At 38.2% G+C, this 1,372-nt stretch overlaps 1 protein-coding gene across 1 annotated transcript in view; it reads right to left on the reverse strand.

Annotated features, from left to right (window-relative positions):
* Window positions 1-762, reverse strand: part of LOC109588527 (uncharacterized) — a 5,327-nt gene extending 4,565 nt beyond the window's left edge. The window contains exons 1-2 of the mRNA XM_020004679.1: window positions 603-762; window positions 3-551 (exon numbers count right to left, since the gene is read on the reverse strand). Coding sequence (XP_019860238.1) covers window positions 3-464 — 462 coding nt within the window. The 5' untranslated portion in view covers window positions 465-551; window positions 603-762. The remainder of the gene's footprint in view (window positions 1-2; window positions 552-602) is intronic.
* Between the last annotated feature and the right edge of the window lie 610 nt (window positions 763-1,372).

Raw genomic sequence — 1,372 nt, forward strand, 5'->3', positions numbered from 1 at the left:
GCTGGTATTTCTGGATTAGGACTAGAATATTGCATTATTGCTTTTATAATGGTAGATGGGAACGTCCGTCCAGAATAGTGCAATACGGAATGAAAGTGTGATGCAGTTATCAGCCCTCTCCTGTGCTCTAACCATAAATATGAATTTGATTGATTTCGAGTTGACTGTTCCAAAAAATCTGACTCCGCTGGTGTTACCTTGATCTCGTCAAAAGTACTTAAAACTTTGCAATCAAGCTCACTTGCAGATAGTTTGGAATAATCGGGATCTTTCAAGTGATACAATTGTTTAGGGAGGTTGACATCATCTAAGTCATCAGTAGCGGAAGAGTTAGCAATCACTGAGCCATATCCATCAATTACTGTAAAAACAGAACACTTAGAAGTACAATCATGCAATGTCTTCAGCACTTCAGCCATATTTAACCTTGGTCTGTCTGGTCGTAGTTGAGTTCGTTCTTCCATTCGCTTATCATGGTCATTCAATATTTGCTCTGATTTTCCACGCTTAGGTTTAAAAAAACAAATATCTTGTATGCGACACGGTTGAACCTAAAAACACAAATACAGTAAAGCATGACAATTATTCAAGTTATGACAAACCTTTTTCACAAAAGCTTGATTCCAGACGCAGGGATGTGACGTACAACTTTCCTTTCCAAGTTCAAGTCTGTGATATGCTTCTATTTTAAACAGAATAGACGCGACATGTGAGCATGTCTCACCACAGCTATAGTACAAAACAGAACCATAATTATTCGTAATGCATTATGCTGAAACCTACCCTGCCATGCAAGAACAATGAGCACAAATTATGTCCCCTTCTGTCTTAATCAGTCCCACCCAAGCCTCATGTGGATCATCACTCAGCCTCTGAGATGGCTTCACTTTTGCTTTCACAATACAATTATTTGTACCAGAAATAGAGTACATGAAAACAGTCTTAACCCAACCACTACATAAAAAAAACAAATTGTCATAATATTACTATAATTTTACTTATACCTTATGTAGTAATTGTACGATAGCAAGCTCTTGTAACTCTTTAACTTCTCTTTTGTAAACTGGCCTGGTGACTCAATCAAGTAAGTATGTATCTGCCCAAATTCAACTGGAGGCCACTCAGTAGGATCATCTACCCAATTTTCTTCTTGAATCTTGAAAGGGTCTATAGATTTCTGCTTAGATTGGAACAGAAGATCAACTTTCTGCTGATATCTGGCATCCATTATAGGTCAGTTTGCCAACCAAAATGGTGACCACGCGTGACCACACCCACTACCACAATACTTCTTATACGTTTTACTACGTAGGCAATTCTCGCCTAGGGTGGTCTGTAATTAAATACCACACAACTTATGCCCATATGACTA

This window comes from Amphimedon queenslandica, unplaced genomic scaffold (assembly GCF_000090795.2).
Source record: "Amphimedon queenslandica unplaced genomic scaffold, v1.1 AMPQUscaffold_12039, whole genome shotgun sequence".
Classification (NCBI taxonomy): Eukaryota; Metazoa; Porifera; class Demospongiae; order Haplosclerida; family Niphatidae; genus Amphimedon; species Amphimedon queenslandica.